Here is a 19,309-nt window from a genome sequence, read left to right as displayed (position 1 = left end):
GCACAATTTGGATGTCTCCCTTATCTGACACATATTTCTGGTCTTGGAGTCTACTAACAAGCTGATGAGTTGACTTGGAAAATATGTAGGTGTGCCTTCAGGAAAAGGGAGTATTGTTGCTGACCATGTCCGTCCCTTTATGATCAGTGTACTCATCTTCTGATGGCTACTTCCAGCAAGATAACACGTCATGTCACAAAGCTCAAATCATCTCAAACTGGTTTCTTTTGATAATGAGTTCACTAGAATCAAATGGCCTCCACAGTCTCCAGATCTCAATCCAATAGAGCAGTTTTGGGATGTGGTGGAACGGGAGATTTACATCATGGATGTGCAGCCGACAAATCTGCAGGAACTGCGTGATTCTGTCAAGTCCATATGGAATAAAATCTCTGAGATATAATTTCAGAACCTTGTTACATCAATGCCATGATGAATTAAGGCAGTTCTGAAGGCAAAAGGGGGTCCAACCCGGTACAAGCAAGGTGTACCTAATAAAGTGGCCGGTGAGTGTGTGTGTGTATATAGACAGATGTTCTTCATTTATTTAATACTCAAGGGGAAATGCAGTCCAAGGAGGAAATGCAGTAGACAAAAACACACCTGAGGCTCCCTGACACAAACAGAATAAGCCGTTTGAACTTCATAATCTACCAAAGAAGGGATTTCATTTTAATTCCTGATAATTGAAAGGCAACATTTGCATAAAAATGCAACAAAAAAAAAGAAGAAGAAAGGATGTCATCAAAGCACTGCTGAATGGTCATTTTAGAAGATTTATTCTTCTTCTAGAGTTTTTGTATGTTATTAATAGACCTTTTCCTTATTTACATAGGAATCTCATAGTGAAACGGTGCATGTCAAACACTTTTATGACCATGTGCGATGCTACTGCACCACAGCTTCGACAAGGAAGCCAACTTTTTTTGTTATGAGGGTTATATTACGCACATGTACCATTTTAGCATCACAAAAGTGTCTTTTGGTCTCCACTACATGACACAAGCTTATCTGAATCAGGTGTGGACTTTTTTGGGGCCTCCAGGAACAGGGTTGAGAACCACTGTGCTTCAAAAACACCAGGAATATACTATTTCACTATAAAAATGCAATACAAACACAACTACAAACAAACACACTCATAATTGAATGGAAAATGATGCAATGCCACAAGAAATCACAGGGTCCTCTGCTTCATCTGTAGATAAAGAGAAGGACGCTCTGTAAACAAATACCCACTGAAGCTGTACAACCCTTGAGAAAAAAGAAGTTTGCTTAACTGGCTTAATTGTATTAAATGTGCACTTGTATATATATATATATATATATATATATATATATATAAACTGCAGATAATACAATATTAATGAGATAAAAGCCCACTTAAGTGTACTTAAAAAGAGTAGACTTTCATGACTGTTTCTTAACACACTTAAGTACACTTTTAAAATGTGCACTTTGTAATAATGTCAAATTAAGTTTTACTTTAAAATACATTTTAAATCATGTATTAATAATCATGATATTTTGGCATGCTTTAAATAAGTACACTTGATGTGTTGACTAACATACTAAAGCACATGTTAAGTACTTGATTATAATGTTAACTGTAGTGGGGTTTTTTATATTACATTTAATATTCAAATATTTAATGTATTAAATTGCAACTTCATCCTTACAAATGTGTAACAAATATATTTAACTACATGACATACAAGTTTAAATAGAAATGACATTAAAGTATTATTTAATTTATCATAAAGGCTTGTCAGTACATTCCACTGACATTTCAAAGACAAGAAGTAATTATGAAATTTCATAATGATTTAATTAAGTCCTACTTAAGTGGGTAAAAAAAGCAATTCTAAATAGTTGCTATTTGTTTTCAATATCAATTTAAACTATAATACACATAATAAACTATAATAAACATTTAATTGCAATTAACATGCATTTGACTGAAAATATTACAAATATATTCTTTTGAAGATTATGGCCAAGACTCTTATTATTATTGCAATAATTTATAATTTAAGCATATACGTACCACTTCCTTATAACACACACCTTTTTGGTGTTTAAAATGGGCATGAGTGGGCCATAACACATCTCCGTATCAGTACTTCGTCTATCTCAGAGTCTGTGGCACCCTGACATCAAAAACAGAGGCAGAGGAGGTTAAATGATCCATCCAACAATCTGCATAACATTCCACTGCAATAATTTCTGAAATAGAGTGTGTGTGTGCGTGCATTTGAATGGTACTCACACAGGCTAGTCTATGAACTGCTTTGGGAGATGTTAAAAGGCTCTGAACCCGTTCCTGAACCTCCTCCCAAAGGTCAGAAGAGCCCAAGAGAGAGCTGCAGAAAATAACACAGTATTTAAATTTTTTGTTTTTAAATAAGGCATCACTATTACAAACTGCTTATACTTAAAGGTGCCATGTGTCAGAATTGAGGTAAAAATATAAAAAAAATGAGCTACACGCATCAAAAGAATGAGAAGAAATAAGGGCGATGATGTCATTAAAAAAATGACAAGTTATAGTGCTGCAGAGATATCAACCTGAATTAGCATAAGCATTACTAGCCACGGCACGACAGGTGTCGTAATACCAGTTTCGGCCATGGGAGGCGGTATGCGGGCAACATGAATAACTTGCACGGCTTGTGGGCGTACTTGAACCTGATGTCAATTGTGTGGAAAGTAGCCTACTGCCCACTACTACATTCAAATAAAATCTGATAAAAAAAGGAACAGAACCAGAGTAAACATTGGCACTGCTTTCCATCGATGGAGACAACTAATGGACATGAAAGAAATGAGGTTCGACTCCGAACTTGCAACATTTCTTTTGGATTGGTAAGTAAGATGCTGTTAGTATTTCGTTAGAAGTTTGTTTTATATGTTTGTGTAGTTTTTTCAGGAAGTTGTAACAAAGAAATGTATCGAAGGCTGTTTGATAAACGTATATATAAAGTACATAAATATAGTATTGTAATAGTACACATATATAGCACAATCTCTATAGCTCTTTTTTTCTTGCCAACTACATGACCTATATTATGTTTATTAAATGGCTTTCCTGAGGTAAATCTGACATAATTGTTCTCCAACTGTGTTATTGACCTCTTCACGCTGATAAAAAACACTGACTGGTCGATATTATGTATGAGGAATACATTTTGGTAAGTTGTAGCCTACTGTATCTTTCAACAGTGTTCGTGTTTTTTTACTATTAGTAGAGATGATCGGTTCACGTGCGCTAGGGATCTGTCGTGTAACATTTACAAGCGCCAAAACGGTATTTATTGTTTGAATTGCTTAATAAAATTGACAGAATCTGAGAGCTGAGATTTTTTTTTATATCATAACTAACCTGCTCTGTCTAGTCTGTCGGTATCCGTGTCCTCTTTGCTTCGCGATTTTTCTGTGCGTGAGAAAATTGATGTGTGGCGTGAGAGCGTGTGAAAAGTGTCAATTGCATGAGTCTCACGGTGGAAGCTCTGGTTACGTTGGCGCTAGCTTGGTCAACATCAGCGAATGCTGTCTGTCAAATTAATGTAATTCAAACTAACAATAAAAATGTAATATGAACAAAACGAATATGAACATATTCACTGGTAAAGGTGAAGGGGAGTAGCTTGAAGATGTCATATTCATACTCTAGAGCAGTGGTTCCCAAACCTGTCCTGCCGGCACCCCAACACTGCACATTTTCTTTGTCTCCCTAATCAAACACACCTGATTGAACTCATCAGCTCATTATCACATGGGTTAATGAGCTGATGAGTTGAATCAGGTGTGTTTGATTAGGGAGACAAAGAAAATGTGCAGTGTTGGGGTGCCGGCAGGACAGGTTTGGGAACCACTGCTCGAGTAGACCAACTCACTTTCTGGAGGTATACTGCCCCCATCTGGTATGGAATGTGGAGTATGAATTTATTTTTTTTTGACACAAGGCACCTTTAAGAACAGTGAACAAACGACTCAAATCAATGTATTAAAACTGGCAAGTAAACTGTACTGCTACAGACATGAACGATACTTCATATTGAGCCGGTTCTACTAAAAAAACATCAATCAAATTCATTCATGCAAATCTACCAGGGGATCACACACAAACATACCCATTTTGCCTCTGGCGTTCCATGCTGGAGTAATTTGGGCTGGGAGATCCCTCATATCCCATAAGGGAATGATGACGGCCCACTTCCTCAGCGTAGTCGAGGAGATCATCTGTGTCTGAAGAGTCTTCATCGGCCATCTGAGGAATATATCAGATAATGAAGGACAGTGGCAGCTCATGTCAGGCTTTTCATTAAAGAAATACCCTTGTGAAAAAGAAGTGTGCTTAATTATATTGAATATGTTGAAATGTTGTGTTTTATTATGTTTATATGTGTCAGTCGTCCGTGAGGGCCTGCCGCTTTACTTTAGTTTTGTTGTTTGTTTATTTTTGGATTAAAGATTACGTTGAACTTTTGCTGGTTCCCGCCTCCTTCCCTGAAATATGAACATTGTTACAGTGCACTTGTAGTGTTTTTTTTTTTAAACTGTACTTGCAGATAATTTAATATTAAAGGGCCCCTATTATGCTATTTTAAAGTTTCTTAATGTTATTTTCGAGTCTCCTACAACAGGCTTACATGCATCAAAGGTCAAAAAACTGTTTCATTTTCTCATAATATACATTTGCGCATCACCACATTTTCAATGATTCTCAAACGACTCGTCAGATGAATCAGTCTCTCTAAATCCCTCCTTTCCGTGAGCTACTCTGCTCTGATTGGTCAGACAGCTCAGTCTGTTGTGATTGGTCTATCCTGTACATCGCACGAGTCAAAAACAAAAACACCCATTGCCATAACGTCAGCTCTGCTTGTCCCGAGGCTTCCTACACCATAAACTAAACACAGTAACGAACAATGACGTTGATTTTACCATATCAATGCGAGCGCGAGTCCGATGATGAAACACTGGAAGAACTAGTTATTCAACCCGAACCTCCATCGCAAGGACGACTCGAGCTGGACGTTTCTCAGTGATACACTACTCAGTTTGAGATACATTATGAGATGTTGCAACTGTAATTCCTCACCATCAGCATTAACAAGTGCATGTCCATCAACCAAACCGATAATTTTACTTATTTATTTACCGAATATTTTTCTAATTCATTGCGGTGAACGTGGAAACTGTATCAATAACAGTGCATACATTAGCCGAGCTCTAGCGTGAATGACTGATGTAACATAAACGTTGGTAAAACAAATCTTGCTCCATGCTTAATCTTTACTCAAAGTAGTGAGAACGACAGACAATCTGCATTAATAGACACAGTTTTAGGTAATAGTAACTGGGTACTGACCCGTCTTTCTAGACAAGTGTTTTGCAAATCCTGCATTGAACTCCGAGATTTGAGATGCAATCGTCAGTAAAATTAAGTGAAAACAGCAAAAGTTTAGGATTATACTGCTGTGGTATCATGGTAACGTTAAAGATTAATTTTGACCACTGATTCTTCACATGCTCGTCCTTGGGCAGAGAAAACAAACTGGCTTTACCGTCACATTGTAGAGCACAGCGTCTTCTCAATATGATGCTATCCAGTATCCACAGGAATCAGCTGCCGGTTTGAGGTTCAAGTTTTCCCTGGTGTCGGCGCGGGCAATATGTGGGCGGGCAATATGCTAATGTTTCGTCTAGACGTCACAACGAAATGGCTTAGGATTCGTTTGAAAAACGATTAATTTCATTGACTCGGAGTCGACTCTTACTTTTATAGAGACAATAACTTTATATATACGGTGCACTTTCAGATTTAAAACTTGGTCACTTTGAGCTGTTACACACTACATGAAAGGTCATTTTCAAAAATCCATAATAGGGGCCCTTTAATTTTTAACTTCCAGATCAGCATTTTGTGTTTAATAGAGTAACACACAGTGAATGACAAACAATATTTACAACTAACCCAAGGTCTGGAATAGCCTCTTCTCAGGTCTCCTGAAGAAAAACAAGCAGTACACAGAATAAGTATGGTTTACCCATTAACATTCAGTTGGTTAAAGTCAAACATCACAAAACTTAAAGGGGTCATCGGATGACCATTTTCCACAAGTTGGTGTGATTCTTTAGGGTCTTTATGTAAAGTTTGTAACATACTTTGGTTAATGGTTGTGTAAAACAACACCCTTTTTACCTCCTCAAAAACAGCTCTGTTCACAGCGATGCCCGTTGCGGTGCATGTCTCTTTATATGATAATGAGCAACTGCTCACCTTGGCAACCTGCCTTGGTAGACAGTATCCAAATGGCTGAGGGCGGAAATATGCTAATACGGGACAGTCCGTCAGTGGTCGTGGGCGGAGCCTGAGCAATATAACATCATACTGAAAATCCAAACGGCTTGATTATTGAAAGTGTTTAGGCTTTTTGAGGATTAAAAAAAAAGGAGTGAATGGATTTTTTCCATTGTATGGTGGTTGTGTCCACACACTGCAAAGACACATTTATATCCAAACACCATATAAAAGTGAATTTTGCATCCGATGACCCCTTTAATAAAGAGAGTTGTAAAGCTTATACAAATGAATTATGACCAAATATGACAAATACATTAATGGTTGGTGTTATAGCATTCATACCTGCTTCTCTTGATGGTTTTGAGTGATGTGGTGAAAGACTTCTTAATCGGGAGTTTCTGTCAGAGACGGGTGAATAATGGGAAGAGGGCCGTCCACCTGATCTCTGAACCTACCGTGGGCAAGTAAGCACAAACACACAGACGTTCAGGAACTGAGGGGCCAATTCCATAAACTTAGCCACCATGGTGAGACTGTCTTAAGAACTAGTTTGTCCCCCTGTAGTCAATAATTTTATTTCTTCAAACTCATTTTTGATCACCAAAATGACATATTTAAACGTTTTTTCCTTGGGAATTTTTTTTTTTTTTTTTTAGTACACGCGGTTCTATGAATATGGAAATTAGCCCCGCCTCCACTCACTCACACCTTGCTTCAAAGTTTAGCTTCAACCCTGATCAAACACAACTGAACCAGCTAATTAAGATCTTAAGACAGAAGCACTGTCAACCCGCCAAATGCGGATGGATATCAGCAGCGGCATGTAGCGTAGTCACTCCTACTAGCCACTTTGGCCGGTCAAAATTGATATATAATATATACATTTTTCAATTGTAGTCTATTAAAAATAGCCTGGAAATCCAGACCCAAATCTGAAAGATTAATGGTCTGGCATCGACTAATGAAAATCGGCCAGCTCGAGGGGCGGCACCAAGCATGCATTTGAAAATCTCACTGCACGCAATTGGATAACACTATGACTAATCACAACAATAAGCCCCATACGCTTAGCTACCAGTGGAGCTAACTGGTAGATTAGACTCTTGCCGTATCCGGTCGGCAAAACAGCAAAAACGCCCTTCTGGCAAAGGAACGATTCGAGCGTCGTCTTCTGTTCCTCTTTTAGATAAAAAGCCAAGTCTAACTCGTTCATTGTAGCGGCCAAAGCCGTTTCAAACAACTGGTATTCATCCATAGCCGTCTTGCAATGTTTACTAATGACTTCGACGTCACAGCGCTGTCGTCATCTGTTTAGCTCGCCTCTGGCCCGCCTATATCAGATAACCCGATGTGATTGGTGCAGATTGGCTACAAGGGCATATTTAATGAGCATCATTACTCGACACCAGAGTGACTCGCTGAGCAAATTCAATTTGTACTCTTGCGAGAACTCTGGATTTCCAGTGTATATTAAAAAGGCATCTGAAAAAAAAAAAAACTAAGTGCAATGTAGTGTTGCGAAAAAAATAGATTTTACATATTGATACCGAAATATCAGAAATGCTTCCAATACTCGTTTTTCACAGAATAGATACAGGATACCAGCTGCGCTTCGTCGCTCTCTCATCTTGACACACAAACCCTCCTCCCCTCACTTACTCGTTTCATTTGCTTTGGATGAATATTGTTGCTGCTACAGCTTGAATTTCGGCGTGGGGTTGCGTGTATTGCACATCATTTTACTTAGATTTTATTCTCAAACCCAAAGTGCACGCACATAAAGCTGCCTCTCAGTACTAAATTGAGCTCTTATCGCTGCTTATTGTGCTTAAACAGTCAAATACACACAAAATAATGTCAAAATACCAGTCTTGGCGAGTATTCACGTAAATACAGTCAGTTATGTTTTATGTTGAGAAAGAAAACGCATGTGTAACAGTATAATGGATCCATGTGTGTCAGGTCTTAAAGTGACAGCAGCCTAATACTGTATATCTGTGGCTAGTAACTTTGGAAAACCACTACAACATGTAACATTATAGTAATGTACCAACTGGGGTTCCCCAAAGTATACAGAATTAGTTGAGACATCTGATACCTGATCTCTGTTGCGGTGTTCTCTCTGACTCCATGAAACAGACGGGAGATGTCTTTGGGATGAGGTGATATCCTGTTTCCGTGACTTTTTTGAGGTTTTCCTTATTGCCCTCTAAAGCAAATAAAACATCTTCCAAGTTTTTGCATTCAATATTATAAAGCAATACAGCTAAAATCGTTCTTCCATTTCAAAATCTGTATTTTTACCACAGGAAGACTCAGGAAGCCATTGTTACTGGAGATGTCACTGATTTTCGTCTTTGTGGAGAACTCTAATCTTGGAGAGATACCCTGAGATGAATCAATGAATATAAAGACAGATTTCCCATTTTAATAGGCCTAATGCAAAATAATCCATTATTGGTGTTGGTAAGCAAATATATTCAATTAGTATGGTAAATGAATAAGCACTTACAGGAAAATTGTGATGGCGTGTCATTAATACCTCTCTCTCTACTCCAGAGAAAGATGGGACCAGCTTTGGCGCTGGGAAAAGAAAACTTCGAGCATCTTCTTCAAAACTGGCCAATATTTCTCCAGCTGTAAAAAGGCAATAAAAAGCAAATAGAGATTCAACTGAGTCAGCAATCTGCAAAATGATTTATTTAGTAATATTTGAGAAATAATATCAGCTGTACCTGGAGGAATCAACTGAATGAGTTCTATTTTCACTGGTTCACCTGGGAAAGAGAAGCACACTTTAATATCCCTTGTGAAAAAGTAGTGTGCTTCATTGAACTGAATGTGCACTTGAATTTTAATCTTAAAAATATATTTTTAAAAGCTGTACATTCAGATAATATAATATTCATGAAATAAAAGGCCATTTAAAGAGAGTACACTTTCATAACTAGGCTATGTTTCTTAACACTTACAGAAGAAAGTCATATACACCTAAGGCTTGAGGGTGAGTAAGTTGTGGGATAATTTTCATTTTTGGGTGAACTATCCCCTTTAAGTCCTACTTAAGTGGGTTTCAAAAGTTCAGCTAATGGAATTGTATATAAATGTAAACTACAATGTACATTATGACATGCTATTATAAAGTGTCAGAAAACGTTACATTTAGTTCTCACTTAAGCATATTATTTCTGTAATGAGTACTCTTTTTAAAACTATGTTTAAGTGTACTCCTTTTTCACAAGGAAAGGCAGGGGAGGATTAGCTAGATGAAGGAGTAAAGGAGGAGGGAAGAGAGGGAATAAACGTAGCTCACTCACACTGCAGGAATTCTGCTATTGCTGCAGGATCGGTGGAGGAATTCAGGATCTGCAAGAAAAAAGACGAGAGTTTACAAAACAGTTAGATGGCTTTTTTTAAACTTTATTTAAAATATAGAATGGTAAATCACACCACCTTTTCAAACCTTATTTTCTCCCGAATCAGTAATGGAAACACTGCAGGAAGACATTCTGACTTCCTGTATTGATTCATAAGACTCACACTGAGGTAAACATCATCTTTGGCTGGTAGATGCACACCTGGACAGGTGATCTAAAATACAAGTATGATAAAAATCTGCATATTTCAATGTAACAGAAAGACACACAATAGTGTGCACTGCACTGTGGCCATTCACTTAGGGATAGTTCACCCAAAAATAAACATTTTGTCATTATTTACTCACCCTCAAGTTGCTCCACACCTGTATGAGTTTCTTTCTTCTGTTAAACATTAACGAAGATATTTAAAGAATGTTGGAAATCAAACAGTTTATGACCTCCATAGTAGGAAAAAATACTATGAAAGTCAATGGCTACCGTCAACTATCTGGTTACCAACATTATTTAAAAATATATTATTTATTTTGTGTTCAACAGAAGAAAGAAACTCAATACAGGTTTGGAACAACTTGAGGTATGTAATGAGTAAATTATGACAGAATTTTTATTTTTGGGTGAACTATCACTTTAAGTGGCGGTACAGCGTTCTCATATTATCCACAGTTATCTAAGATAATTATCGAAAAATCCTCACCGCCCTCAGGTGAAGTTCAACGATCACTTTAACTGCTTTATGAGACATTCTGTGCTTTGCTGTTACCGTTGGCGAACTGTTATTTTCCCGAGATAATTTATGGTCAATCCAGGAGAGCGTCGCGTTTCCATGGCATCATGTGCACTGGGAAATCCAGCTCATTTCCGCGATTCAATGTATTCGAACAGTTCATTTCAAAGAACCGGTTCAGGTTCAGACACAACCCAGTGAATCTTTTACGTCACGACGAAATTGCGTCATCATGCATGCCTAAAGCTTTTTAAAATGGGCTTTTAAAGATTATATTAACTACGTTTTCTTCGTGACATTTCTGCTATTCGCTCATAAGCGAGGATTTGACTATAACAGTGGTTATTCATCTGCAAGTGTATAATTAATTGTCATTTGTGAATCGGTGCAACAGATGAAAAGTAACGCTTTGCTTACGAATAGGACTTTTATTTTGAAGCAGATAGTAACCGGAAATCAGAAGAGTCGTATATATATATATATATATATATATATCATAGACTGTAAAAAAAAATTATATATATATATATATATATATATATATATATATATATATATATATATAAATATATATATATATATATAAATATATATATACACATACACACACCTTACTCAATCATTTGTCCTCTGACAACCAGAAAACCTGTTTGGATTTACTTTAAAAAAATATAAATATAAAAAATATAAATGTACTATGCATACCCAGGGATGGGCAGTTTTACTATTTTTTATTTTGTAATACTATTTTGTATTTTAAAGCATTTAGAAAAACGTAGTTTGCGTATTACGCGTATTTTTGTATTTTCAAAATACATAAAATACTTTTTGCCAGTCATCCTCTTTATCAAGGTAGCCTACTAATTTCGTGCATCAACTAGTTCAGACACGCCCCCTCATGCATGTGAGCTGCAGGACAACTCAGCATTGGATCAGCGATTTTTCTGGAATAAGGTGAGGATGTCATGATCAATTCTACTTGTTGGTTGAAGTTAAAGTAGTGCATTATATATTCAATCAGTCTTGATCGGTTGTTGATTTTTATCAACTAGCTTGTCAAATGTGTTTAAAGCATTACTGCATGTTAAGGCTGGGTGATCTGACTCTACATATCATATAAAGTGTGAATGGATGGAACTTTTTAGCAGCTTTTAGTGGGCAGGAATTATTGGAACGTGGAAAAAGATGCACTGATGAATGATACACCACAAAAATCTTCAGCTTTTAGCTTTATTCATAATATATATATATATTTATTCAGTGGGTAAATAGTGTCAAATGAATCTAAATTAATTCTAATTAAAAATTTTAGATAAACTTTCTAATTTTAATAAACTTATAGAAACAAATAAACTTTACAGAAAATAAATGTTTGAAATTCAGTTTTTGCTGTGGAATCAAAACTGATATTGAGAATTGTGAAACCATGATATATTTTGTTACTGTGAAGTAAAATTAAGATTTTGGTCATATCGCCCATCCGTATCCTTTGCTAAATAGCAGAAAAGGTTTCCAGTTTTTAATAGTGTTCACCACAAGTAATAGACTACACTGTACCCTGGTCAGAAATAAGTACATAAATGGCTGCTATTTTGCACAAGTTTATTTGTAATTGCCAGAAAGAAAGAAAGAAAGAATGATAGAGAGGGCAGAGATGAGGTTAGGAATGAAAAGTCAGTAGGCCTGTGTAGTTTCTTCATTCACTGTGACCTATACCTGCACTGGATGGCCAATTACACATGTATCTTGTGTATCTTCAAAATACTGTATTTGTACTTATACATTTTTTTATTTTAATTTTAAATACATGTCCATTTATGCCCATCTTACCTTACTCAATCATTTGTCCTCTGACAACCAGGAAATCTGAATTTACTATTTACTGAGAATATATATATATATATATATATATATATATTTAGTAAATAGATCCTCACAATTATAATAGACTAGAGGATCTTGCTTGTTTCCTTTCTCTCTCTCTCTATATCTCTATAGAAAGGAAACAAGCAAGATCCTCTATTATAATTGTGGACAGGCAGAGTTATCATTTGCAATATTTAATTGTTGCACAGCTGTTTCCCTCTGAGCTTCCACATTAAGCATAACGCTTGGTTTACTTTACCAGATGGTAAGATAAAAAGACGACAGACAAATTTTGCGTGCGTTTGGTTTATATGGTCATCGTCAAGGGTACCAGAAATACAGCTAAATACCGAGATAAGAAAAAACAAAACTGCAAATAAAACTTGCACTTTAGATTTACAACTTAAAATAAATCTACCCAGCTACATTTTTAGGTACAATAATAAAAGTAAATCAAAGTAACAACAGCATATTAGACTTAGCTGATAACCGAATACACTTTAGTGCGAATTCTCCACTGACTGACCAGCGAGTGCTGGACTGCACATGCTAGTTAGAAACCATCTAGAAAGAGCAAACATTCGTTTATGGTCAGAAACATTAAAAATGAGCATGACTAGGAAACAAAAGCTGAAATCAATTCAAAATGCAACAGTCTCAGTGACATTTTCATTGTATTAGAGCTAGCGCCTGACAGTTTTGTAAGACACCATTTTGTAGGAATAACGAAAAATGGAAAAACTACTTCTTAGTAAACTCTAATAAACATCAGAAACGAAAGGATAAAAACATGAAAGGAGATATGATCGAATCAAAGCAAAAGTGCATCTGATACTTCAGTTCTGAGAGCTCTAGGCTGCCAGAATGACGTCTATATCTTGTTTTAAAAGGAAGAAAGAGAGGAGGGAGAGGGGGTCATTTCCCTTTGGCTCTATTCTCCATACACACTCTCGTCACTGTAGGCGATGTAAAGGAAGAAATCTTCTTCATGATGTTCCTGTGTGCATGAGAGAACATGAAATTATCAGAGGAACAAAATAAAACCACTTCCATATTGACGAGGAAAGAGTGAAATACCTGGTACAACTGGCCCATGGTGGCAGAGGTAGGGGGAATGACATTGTTTACGAAGAAAAAGAGAGCATCCTCGGCTCTCAGGTGGATTCGTTTTCGGATGAGAAAGTAAAACTGGCCCACTACAACAACAACAAAAAAATATATAAAACTAAAACATAAAAGAATATAATATAAAACACTATAGAAAGAAAAACATATTTGACAGTGCCCCTATTATGCTTGATCAGATATTACCTTTCATGTAGTGTGTTATATGGCTGTTTGTGAATGTAAAAGACAAAGTTTTAAAGATTAAAGTGCACGATGAATGGAGTTATTGTCTCCCAAAAGACCCGATTCTGAACTGCCTCAAATGTAGGCCTTTTCGGACGGGACTAGTTTCACAGGGGGGCGTTAGAGAAATTTCTGTTTCAAAGACGTACTTTGAGATTTTGAGATCTTTTTCTCACACGACATCTGTAAAAATTCCAGAGCAAATTACCTACTGTTTTTCGTCAAACTCGGCGGTCCTCAGAGAAATCGAATCCCGTCCGAATGCAAATGTCTGTGATTGCCGAAAATGTTTTTTTTTTTTCAAAACGCTTTTTCTTGTGTGCTTTGGTCAACGTGAACTACCGTACAATCTCTCGCTATAGAGAGCCTAAGTCCCGCCCCTCCGCTTCCAGCTCATGGGACCTTATTTCGGAAAAAATATGTATGGAAGTCAATGGCGAGAGACAACTTATCTTTTTATTCCGTCTGAACTGTGCCCTGAACTACACATATGATGTTTGTCAATTTAAAAGGTAATTATGAAAGTCAAGAAAGTCGCAGTTTGTCATAAAACAGAAGAGTTAAGTTTAGTTTTATGTGAAAATTGCTCAATGAACTACATCTCTCGTCTCGCACTATGTACTTCACAAGATCCGTTGCTCGTATGTGTGTAGTCCGGCTCAAAACACTCAGGCATGACGGCGTAACGTTACGATTATAAGGTAAGACTATAGAAAAAATGTCAGACGTTAGCTTCAGTAAAGTTAGCTTCATTCATTGAGAGAAAAGGTATGACGTCACATGTGCGCCTTCTGGCTTTGTAGTCTCTGTAATTACGTATTTTCACAGTCTTATACCTCAGCAGTTTTACATCAAACTGCGACTTTCTTGACTTTAAAATGTATCTTTTAAATTGACAAACATCATATGTGTAATTCATGGCACAATTCAAACGAGATCAAAATATTTGTTGTCTCTCGCCATTGACTACCATACAATATTTTTCCGAAATAAGGTTTGTAGGCTCTCTATCGCGCCGGTATTCAAGTTTCTGATTTTTGCGCACCGATAATGGATGTAGATGTGTTCGGTACACTGCGAAGAAATAAAAGAAACCTCAGTTCCTCAAAGAATGGGCGGCGTTGTGGATCCGACCCCGTCTTCTTGTTATGCTTCACACATTCGCGGTAACACGTCGTTTCAGATATTCTATGCGGTCTTTGCACTTCACCCAGTCAAAGGTATTTTGTATAGATGGATAAACCTCACAAACTTTTTAAAAAAGTGCCTCACACACAGGGCCGGATTAACAATTTCCTGTGCCCTGGGCAACAAGACTCAAGGCCCCCCGTAGTTAGGGGGGTTCGGGGGCATGCTCCCCCGAGAAAATATGGATTTCTCTGACCTACATATGTGCAATTTAGGACTTTTGAAGGCCAAAAAATTATAAGAAATAGGCTAGCTTTAAAACCTTGTCATTAGATTATTTGTCTGCTCTCTCCTCATCTTCATATTTCTTATTCTCTCAGTATTCTTATACTGGCCTATTTCTACCTCTCCTAAAGCTGAACTTTGACTGATAGTCTTTTCATTTTCGTCTGTGTCAGTGACGAAAATAAACATAGGCTCAACTGATATTTATACGTTTTATGAATCATTTTCTTAGACATGTTAATTTACTCAAGGCTACCAGGAAAGCTGTATAGCTGTAAAGTCAGTATTGACATTAGGAACCTTCTGCAAGCTTTGGGATTTGAAAACGTCTGTTTTTAAATGTTAAAAGTAATTTTAAATAATACAAATTATAGACTACGTTTAACGCAGTTGGTGGAATTGGCAGACGTTCCCTTAAGCATCGTGCGCTGTGGAAACGCGTCAAAGCATTCTCAGGTATAATTATGCAGCATTAATGCACGAATGATTTAGAACGAATATTTCATCATGTCGATATACAATGGTCACATAATGTTAAAACTAATCTTGCTATTGATATCTTTGTTAGACTACCGACCCTATAGAACAAATGTCCGGCTAATATCGAAACTGAAACGAACTTTACCGCGCTCAACCAGCGGGAGTGCATTTCACGAATTAGTAATCGCTGGCGTTCAGCGGGGAGGGAGGAAAGTCGCGTGAACCCGCGTAGATGCACTTTATGCAGTGAAGAAGATCGTAAAGAGTTTGATAACTTTATTAAATTTCTGTGTATTTCCTACCTGTCAGGGCCCCCTAGATGTCATGGGCCCCTGGGCAAGTGCCCAGTTGCCCTAATGGTTAATCCGGCCCTGCTCCCACACCTTGTGGTTATGTATACAATTTTCAAACTGAAACTGAAACGTAGGTTCGCTCCAAACAGAAATTAAAGATAATGTTTCCTCCCTACTCCAGTGTCGCGTCACTTTCTTTTTCGCCGCCATCTTGCCATTGATCGGTCATATGACCACACGCAATCCACGCATTCTGAACACGTGATCTTCTGCAATGCCCACAAGTAAAACAGACACTCCTACCTCGGTAATAAACACGGAGATGTTAGTCCCGTCCGAATCCATACATGAAATCACAGACGTAGGTTGATAAGAATTGTAACTCAAACGTCGTTTGGAAAACTAGTCCCGTCCGAATAGGGCTTTACTTTCTGCACGAGCCTACGTAGGATTTCAACATGTGTGCATACTATGGTCTTCATTGGCTGCCCACGAACGACGTCCACTTTCCCCCGGTCCTCAAACACTATACTTGTAGCTGAGGCTGGAAGGGTTTGGTTCATGTTGTCGACATGTCAAGAAGACGCTGTTTTCTGCGCTGCGAGAGCAAATCCACTTTGCATGCACTTAAAAAAAATGAGGACTCGGGTTCAAATTGATATGGTAAAACTGACGCCATCGTTACTGTTCGTGTCGTTCGAGTATCAAGCGCTGAGGAAGATCCAGAGCTGAAGTTCAGTTATGGTAATTGAAGCACTGTAAGCGGTCGACCAATCACAACAGACTGAGCCACCTGACCAATCAGAGAAGAGTAGGCTCTTGAGTTTAGAGAGACTGAATCCTTCATCGAGCCATTTCAGACACTCTGAGAAAAGAGGTGATGCTGCAGTGTATATTATGAGACAATTACAGTGTTTTATGTACCTTGGGTGCATGTAAACCTATTGTAGGAGACTCCAAAACAAAATTAGGAACCTTTAAAATAGCATAATAGGGGCACTTTAAAAAGTACTTTTACTATGCCAACATAGAAAAGCTCAACAAAAATGTACCTTCTTTTCACAGAATTTTCAGCAATCACTGACATTGTAAATGAACATCCTTTAAAAAAAAAAAAATTAGAGACATAAAACGACTTACCTGTCAGGTCAGAGGGGACCAGGTATTTCTTCTTGTCTAGGTCACCTATCCTGGCTTTAGGAGCTTTTTCCACAATTACCTAGTACACAATCAAATAAACACTTGTTTTAGTGTAGAAATGGTAGAGTTAACTAACTGAATGATGATTCACTTTCGATTGATTTTCGCACCGTACATATTTCAAGCCTACCATGGGTGATTTTTGACTTGGCACAAAGAGGATCTGAGAAAAGCTGTGCTATTTTTGATAATTAGGTTGCAGATGAGGAACAAGATAACTATACAAAACACTTTTGGACCCAAGACTACTTAAGACTGCTAATGTTGCTACATTAGCAGTCTTAAATGATTCATGATTGTTTGTTTTTTCAAATAAAAATCAATTCCAGGTCTAGAAATTATTCAGGACTTAAGGAAAAATACCACCTGACAGTAACAATAGTAGAAATTCTTCTTTAAGCAAACGTAACGTAAATGAAATATAAGCAGCCATGACTCTCTTCAGACATCAGTGACCCGTAGCCGCCAGAAAGCAATCACTACCTCAGATGTGAGTCTTGTTGAATGTGTTTTTGTTTTGTTTCCTCAAAATTAGTGTTTCAAAGGTTATTTCACGACTGTTTCTAAGATATGCAATCTGGAAAACCTGCACTTGATTCGATGAGTCTAAGTGGTAAAAAAAAAAAAGGTCACAAATTGGATTTTTCACCCATAGGAAATGAAAGAAACGCAGTGCAATTTTTTAACAAGTGTTGAATAAAATCTATATATAAGCCACAATGTTGAACAAGCACACACAGAAATAAGCAGTGAGACTTACAACATCTAGAATGACCACGAACAGCCAATGTGTGAGCTTATTGTGTACAATACTAGAGCTACTTTTATTGTCGATGTTGAGTTTAAAATTTTCAGTCATATTTGGGCACTTAAAACAATTGATTCATTTGAACCAGATATAAAATGACTCGCACTTTTTTATATGCTACTACAAAACACCACCTTATTTTGGTTGTAAGTGATCTAAACAAAAGGAATATAATGAAATCAACATTAAAATTATTTCAAAATGTAATCTTTAGAGGATTGCTTGTTTTGTTTTTTTACTGGCTTGGTTATAAGTCAACCTTCTGAATGTAAACATGTTGACTGTACAGGACATCGAGGCTATTTTAAGATTCACCACTTCAACATGGTCCTAAATGTATTATTTTACCCATAAACAAAATTTAAATAAGTTCATACACACATATTACACTTAATTAAGTTCAATCTTTTCATAAAGCCTTGCGGATTAATGTAGACGAGACCATAAAAACAAAACGAGCTGAATGAGTGTTGAATTGTTCGCCTTTCAAAGAAGATTTGAAAAAAGTGATTTGATTTATAAAACCGTTCAAATACGCATAGCATACCATGGGTAGGCTATTAATTTTAATAATAATTAAGTATTTCAGATGATACATCAACGTGGCCTTCAGCAGTTTCGCCCTTCACGTGCTACTGAAGCTAAAGCTGTTTTTGTTCGTGCAACTTATGCTTAGAAAGAACGAATATACACAAGATAAGTTTGTTTTGTCACGGACGAACCGTTCAAATAATGTATATCAATCACGCCTTTCGCGTTTTACTGGTTTGTTGTGGTTCCCTATAACGCGAGCTTCTGTTTACACATTTCAAACGATACAAACCGACTTACAGGAACCCTGTCTGGATATTTCTTCCTGATTTTCTCTCCCTCTGATCGCCTCTTCTCAAAAGGATGCTCTTCTTTGTATTGAAACTTCATGGTTGCTAAAGGAAGAGTAAATTTGTCTCAGAAACACACAGAAGTGTCAGAAACGTAACCAACGCTTCTCTCTCATACACAGTTGCTTGCTAGTGCTTTGCTTTTCCTTCTGCGCATTAATACGGGCACACTATATTTACATTATTTTTGTCAACTCAAACTCGTATTTTTCTGAAAACCACGCATCCTGAAAAAAATATATATTTAAAGTATTTGACGCAAGACTTATTGAAGGTGTTCGATTGTTATTAAAGTGTTTTCTGACATTTCGTTGTTATTTGTAAGGTGGGGACTACTTTTTTCGGCTGTACACACTGTAGAATTTTCAAGCGGTGCTCCGGTCAGTCATATGACTATCTGCCCTCACTTCCGGTATTCAAAGTGACGCAGAGGTGTTTATGGTTTAAGAGCAAATATGCAAACGGTCATTATTCTTGAATCAATAAATAAACAACAAACAATTTCTATTAATCGACCTTAACGTCAGTAAACTGTCCTCTTTGCTGGTAAAAAGTTAACATTTAAAAAAAAAAATTAAAAAATTAAAAAAATATATATTTTTTA

General features: G+C 37.0%; 2 protein-coding genes across 2 annotated transcripts; both read right to left on the bottom strand.

Moving 5' to 3' along the window:
* Positions 1 to 757: 757 nt before the first annotated feature.
* On the bottom strand, positions 758 to 10,552 carry spata6l (spermatogenesis associated 6-like). Its single transcript, XM_081350582.1, has 13 exons — positions 10,385 to 10,552; positions 9,764 to 9,901; positions 9,628 to 9,676; positions 9,046 to 9,087; positions 8,823 to 8,947; positions 8,615 to 8,698; positions 8,409 to 8,519; positions 6,653 to 6,761; positions 5,981 to 6,012; positions 4,134 to 4,270; positions 2,270 to 2,363; positions 2,048 to 2,150; positions 758 to 1,198 (listed from the first exon to the last, which is right to left on the bottom strand). Exons 1-12 carry the CDS (start codon positions 10,430 to 10,432, stop codon positions 2,079 to 2,081), a joined length of 1,041 nt encoding a protein of 346 aa, XP_081206708.1. The 5' UTR covers positions 10,433 to 10,552; the 3' UTR covers positions 758 to 1,198; positions 2,048 to 2,078.
* Positions 10,553 to 11,999: 1,447 nt separating this feature from the next.
* On the bottom strand, positions 12,000 to 18,995 carry gabarapb (GABA(A) receptor-associated protein b). Its single transcript, XM_081354826.1, has 4 exons — positions 18,656 to 18,995; positions 16,957 to 17,035; positions 13,358 to 13,476; positions 12,000 to 13,277 (listed from the first exon to the last, which is right to left on the bottom strand). Exons 1-4 carry the CDS (start codon positions 18,743 to 18,745, stop codon positions 13,212 to 13,214), a joined length of 354 nt encoding a protein of 117 aa, XP_081210952.1. The 5' UTR covers positions 18,746 to 18,995; the 3' UTR covers positions 12,000 to 13,211.
* Between the last annotated feature and the right edge of the window lie 314 nt (positions 18,996 to 19,309).

Source organism: Scardinius erythrophthalmus, assembly GCF_964197995.2.
Source record: "Scardinius erythrophthalmus genome assembly, chromosome: 2".
In the NCBI taxonomy this organism is placed as follows: domain Eukaryota; kingdom Metazoa; phylum Chordata; class Actinopteri; order Cypriniformes; family Leuciscidae; genus Scardinius; species Scardinius erythrophthalmus.
Note: the sequence above shows the minus strand (reverse complement) of the source record. Positions and strands in the feature narration are given on the sequence as shown.

Coding starts and splice junctions, on each gene's coding strand:
- spata6l (XM_081350582.1), bottom strand. CDS start 10,432: ATGTCTCATAAAGCAGTTAAAGTGATCGTTGAACTTCACCTGAGGGCG. Junction 9,902..10,384: donor TTGAACTTCACCTGAGGGCG/GTGAGGATTTTT, acceptor CTTGTATTTTAG/ATCACCTGTCCAGGTGTGCA. Junction 9,677..9,763: donor AGAAAATAAGGTTTGAAAAG/GTGGTGTGATTT, acceptor TTTTTCTTGCAG/ATCCTGAATTCCTCCACCGA.
- gabarapb (XM_081354826.1), bottom strand. CDS start 18,745: ATGAAGTTTCAATACAAAGAAGAGCATCCTTTTGAGAAGAGGCGATCA. Junction 17,036..18,655: donor AATATCCAGACAGGGTTCCT/GTAAGTCGGTTT, acceptor ATTGTGTACTAG/GTAATTGTGGAAAAAGCTCC. Junction 13,477..16,956: donor GGTCCCCTCTGACCTGACAG/GTAAGTCGTTTT, acceptor TTGTTGTTGTAG/TGGGCCAGTTTTACTTTCTC.